The sequence below is a fragment of the Atta cephalotes genome (genome assembly GCF_000143395.1).
Source record: "Atta cephalotes unplaced genomic scaffold scaffold00030, whole genome shotgun sequence".
NCBI lineage: Eukaryota > Metazoa > Arthropoda > Insecta > Hymenoptera > Formicidae > Atta > Atta cephalotes.
Genome location: NW_012130094.1, coordinates 1345497 through 1351252, shown reverse-complemented (window position 1 = coordinate 1351252; position 5756 = coordinate 1345497). Strand labels below are relative to the sequence as shown.

The following is a 5756-nucleotide window of genomic DNA, read 5'->3' as shown; positions in this document are numbered from 1 at the left end:
TTATTACTATATATATATATATATATATATATATATATATATAAATTGCTTATTCATAAATGATTTCTAATTTGTAAATATGCTCAATTCTATTCCTAATAATAAATTCTATTCTTATTCGTAATAATGTTTATCAACTGTTTTATAAAAATATATAAATAAAATTCATAGTTTAAAAGACTATAAGAATATCAATTCTTTTTATAGCTTTCTATAGGTGGTTATGACAACAAACAACGTGTGCTGTTAGAAAAAATCATGGATCGAATGATAAATTTTAAAGTTGATCCGAAGAGATTTGAAATCCTAAAGGAAAAAGTATGTATAATAAATACAATCAATATTTTTAATTTAATTAGGTAATATATTTATGTAGAATTATTACAGTATATCAGGAGCTTGAAAAATTTTGCTGCTGAACAGCCTTATCAACATGCTGTCTATTATCTTGTAGCCCTATTAGCAGAGCAAGCTTGGCTCAAGGAAGAATTACTGGAAGCTGCTACCTGTAAGCATAAAAGAGAACCTGTACTTTTTGTAAAAAATTATTTTTTTTCTCTCTTTTCTAAATTTCTTTTAGTTCTTAGCACAATTACAACACATATTAATGATATAAAACACATATATTTAATATTTCTATGATATATTTCTGATTATATTATTTATTCTGTGATAGATTTAAATGTCGAGGGACTCCAGCAGTTTATACCACAACTACTCAGTAAGGTGCACGTCGAGTGCTTAATACATGGTAATGTGACTGTAATGGAAGCTACAGATATACTTAAACTAATTGAGTCTAAGTTGACAACTGGAGTGCCCAACATAATACCCTTGTTAGAACAGCAACTAGTATTGTCTCGTGAAATTAAACTAGAAAATGGTAAGCATATAACATGATCAAATTTCATTTATGATAATTTGAAAAAATTAATATGCTCATGCCGATTGCACTGCCGTTACTTTAATTTTCTCGCGGAATAAAAAGAAGATCAAACTCAAGAATTTAAAGTGGCCTTAAAACACGGCTTCGAAAAATGTATATCAAGAATATTAAAGGGAAAGTTGAAAATATCTGAATTACATGATAATGTGCACGGATTATTTTTGTTCCGCAAATTCCAATTTATATAAAATATTATTCTATTTGATTAAAATATGAATGGATTAATAAGCTCAATATTTCAAACACTTGATACAAGCAAGTGCACACGAACTGTTGGAAAAATCTTCTAATTGAAAGTTTTCTCCGGTTTACTCGGATCTGTTCTTCCATAAAATGATTTTCCGGAGCTTGAATCGATCCAACTTTTTTACGACCGGCTACTTGAATTTAGTCTCCATTCTACTCCATAGATTTTTTTAAAGCCGAGAGAGAAATAAAGAAGAACAGAATTTTAAGTTCCTTGTATAGAGTTAAAGTAACGTTGGTACAATTGGCCATTAAAGAATTTCAACATGAAAAATTTTATTATTTCTATTTTCTAACAGTTTCATATAAATGCTAGGTTTAGTGTAGAAAAAATTTAAAAATATTGTAGGAAAAATATAAAAATGAACAACCTAATCTATTTTAATATAAAAAAGAAATATGTGGAAGTAACAAATTATTTGTTATTGAAGTCATTTTTTTATCTATAATAAAATATTTATTTTAGAGAAATTAGATTAGATTTTAAGTTAATATTGTTTATATGATGTAGTATGCAACAATTTGTAACAATATGTAATATGTGTTTACAGGTTGTCACTTTCTGTATGAAGCAGAAAATAATTTACATAAAAGTTCTTGTACAATGGTATATTATCCAACTGGTTTACAATCAACAGAGTCGAATATGCTTTTAGAGCTCTTAGCACAAATTATTGCGGAACCTTGTTTTAATACTTTAAGAACTAAGGAGCAATTAGGCTACATAGTATTTAGTGGTATACGTAGATCGAGTGGAGCACAAGGCTTGCGAATCATTGTACAAAGTGATAAACACCCACAATATGTCGAAAAACGAATCAATTTATTTTTAGACTCCATGTTGGTAAGTATAATATATTTTATATGGTAAAAAAAATTGTGTATTTGTGTTGAAATTCACTTATGTTCTTGTTAACCATTTATGTTGAATTTTTTAATATATTCGATATTAATTTAACATAATGATTATGTTATTTAAAAATTTTGTGTTAAATATTGTGTTGATATTCAATGTTTCTTAGTGCCAAATATAATGTATGAGTAAGTGAATAACAAAAACAATGTTTTAAAATATAAATCCCAAGATGACTGAATGAAATACTTGTTAATATATTAATATATTATAAATGTTTAATATATTATAAATGTTAATTATACTAAAAAAATATACTTTTATAAACTGTGTCAGTGTTAAGTTTATAAGTATCTTTTTTGTGATTGTTTTTTAATGAATAATGTCCGTGTTGTTTTCTAACACATTCATCTTATGTTAAATGGATACAAAAATTTAAGTAAACTGTTTGGGATATATGATATGTGTTATATTCGATAATTCATTCGATTCATAAATTTTCCCACAGTATATACAATAGTACATATTAATGCATCGATTAATGGAACTATATTTTCTTTTTTTTACATTTATCACACAATATCTTATAATTAAATACAATACTCCATTTTTATGTGATAAGACTGTACTTTTATTAAACTTACTATTACTAATAATTACATTCCAGAATCACATATCTACCATGACAGAAGAACAATTTGAAGAAAACAAGAAAGCTTTAGCTACATTACGTTTGGAAAAACCAAAAATGTTAATTGCAAGGTGTACCTTGTATTGGAATGAAATTGTGACCCAACAATATAATTTCGATCGAGTCAATATTGAAGTGGCTTACTTAAAGACGATATCACGGCAGCAATTACTTAATTTCTTTAAGGTAATCAATTTATTCTTATATATCATTTAATATTATTCCGAAAGGAAAATTAATAGTTTTAACGTAAAAATAGAAAATATAAAATGATTTTTTTATGAGACATAATTTTTGAGAAAAGTAACTTTAATTATTAAAAAATTAATATAATCATCTATCATATAAAATCTCCTAGGAAAATGTACATAGTAAAAATCGACATAAATTGTCGGTACATGTGATATCCACAGTATCGGAAAAGAGCTCACCTGATAACACAATCGAAAAAACTGCCGATTTATCAACTGATGAAGAAGTTAAGAAAATCGACGATATTTTATCATTTAAAAATAGTCAATCTTTATATCCTCTAGTTAAACCGCTTGAAAAATATTTTCTCAGGAAAGGCGTACGCTCTTCTAAGTTATAAAAAAAGAGATAATAATGAATTAAACAAATCAATTTACTTACCAATAATTTAAGAAAAAAACGACGCATTATTTTAGAGAAATTAATAAATTACTTGCTGTATCTAAGGTGGTTCTTTAGTAAACTTACACAGCACCATAAATATTTATTTTAGGTGATACCTCATCGATTTCAATATTCTTTAGATATGTTGTATGTAGGGGAGTGTTCTGAGTGATTCCCCACAAGAATTAATGGGGAACAGCATTGGTTTAAGAAATATAATAAATTAAAGTTCTATAAGATGTAATCGTAGAGGATTGGCATAAGAGGTATATTACGAAAGTTTTCAGAAATATCTCAGAAATAATCTTCCACAACGGACTCTCCCAAATTAAAAAAAAAGAATCCAAAACCAGGGCGATTGAAAGTCGACGTGTAATTAGTACGCAAAATTAATTTTTGAATTTTTATTCCAATAATCTTTGAATATTTCGACTTTTTATTTTTCTTCAGCTTTGAACATAAAATATAGCGACAAGTATATAGCGTGTACATTTTAATCGTGGAAAAAGAATTTTTATTCTGTGAAATTATTACGAAGAAATTCGACAAGAACAAAAACGTCAAAAACGCTAGTTTTATCGGTAATATAGGCGGCTCCAGCAATTCCTTAATATTTTTACAAAATCGAGCACATCGAATTTATATATCATAATACATCTTAGATAGCATAATCTTGTTGTATCTGAAAAAGAGCTCAGGATTGATGACATTTGGCTGAATTTTTTTTAATTTTCTGTACTATCTGGGATGTTTATTAAGTTTTTTTTAGAAAAGAAAATAAGATGGTAGTAAATTCATTGCATGAATACACATTTATTTAAATGAATGTTTAAAAGAAGAAATATAACTAAAAATAAAACTATGTATAAATATATATACTTACATTATACGCGCACATGCGCGCCCGCGCATAATCTTTATATATGTTTTGTTTTAAAAAATGATTAATTTTAAAATTAAAAAATTAATTAGTTAAAAATAACTAGATGTTCGATAAAATTTCAATATCTGAAAGAGTTTACCATTTATTATTGAAAATTATTTTTAAATAATATTTATAATATTTTTAGATAATATTTAACATTTTTAGATAATATAATTTATAAAATTCACTGCTACATATAAATGATTTACATAAACTGAGTATAATTTAATGTAAAATTACTTATATTGAAAATTTATTAATTAAGTATAATACATATCTCTTGAATTATACTTTTTTCTATTCCTTTTATATTTTTTGTATAATACATATACATATGTAGGTATATGTTTCTTTATCTCCTGCATGAAATATAGAATTTCTAATGAGGTTTCTGTTACAATGGATTTTTTCTGGAATTAGGTTATTAGCCTAAGTCCGCTTAAAATATTTCCTCTAAGTCCACTTAGAATATTTCCGCTATTTTTAGAGATATAAAATAATATATTTATTGTATATAAGTATATAAGTTGTATATAAGTTGTATAGCATTTCTTTTTCAAAACCGACTTTATTCATTTCACTACTCCTATTTATGTTACCACTCTTACTCATGTCATTATTCTTACTCATTTCGTTACTTTTGCATATAAGTTTATGTTTCGCTCTGACAAACTAATTTTCGATGATTTTCTGGATCTCTGCTTCATTACTCAACACTTTTTTTTATCACAACTTGTAAAATAAATTTATTTTTTAAACATGTATACTAATATACTAATATACATACGCGTATGTATATAATTTTTTATATTTTCCAAATATTAATATTATTACTAGTAAATATTTATTTTAGATGACATCTCACCGATTTCAATATTCTTTAGATATGTTGTAGGGAAGTGTTCTGAGTGATTCCCCACAAGAATTAAGTGAGATGGCATTGATATAGGAGATATAGTAAATTAAAGTTCTATAATATATAATTGTAGAGGATAACATTGGCATAAGAGATATATTACGATTAGTGAAATTTTTATATGCGTACTAATCTCTTAAAGAATGTAAACAATCATCCTTCCCCCTCCCCTACTTAGAAGCGCATGATTTAAGGGATGTTTCATCTCCTGAAAATGCGATTGGACACGTATAAAAAAATACGTGTTGCTTATTTTTGTCTGGACAACAACATACTAAAAGTTCATTAAAATCAGAGGAGGACAGTTGTGTATGGATCTTTTTCTTTGTAAGATTTAAACATGACTGTTTTGGCTTTGATTTTTATACACACGCACATATATATATATACACATACACGCGCGCGCGCGCGCGCACACACACACACACACACACACACACACACACATAAATATTTATCTATATATACATATGTAAATCTAACATTAAGAAAATGTATATATATATATATATATATATATGTATATACGCGCACACTATTCTA

The 5756-nt window shown here is 26.3% G+C and overlaps 1 protein-coding gene across 1 annotated transcript in view; it reads left to right on the top strand.

The window, feature by feature from the left end:
• The window catches only part of LOC105620850 (insulin-degrading enzyme), a 13901-nt gene extending 10573 nt beyond the window's left edge, over positions 1–3328 (top strand). Inside the window, exons 9-14 of the mRNA XM_012202326.1 lie at positions 208–318; positions 388–508; positions 677–883; positions 1744–2036; positions 2713–2922; positions 3095–3328. Of these exons, the coding sequence (XP_012057716.1) occupies positions 208–318; positions 388–508; positions 677–883; positions 1744–2036; positions 2713–2922; positions 3095–3328 (1176 nt within the window). The remainder of the gene's footprint in view (positions 1–207; positions 319–387; positions 509–676; positions 884–1743; positions 2037–2712; positions 2923–3094) is intronic.
• Positions 3329–5756: the final 2428 nt, after the last annotated feature.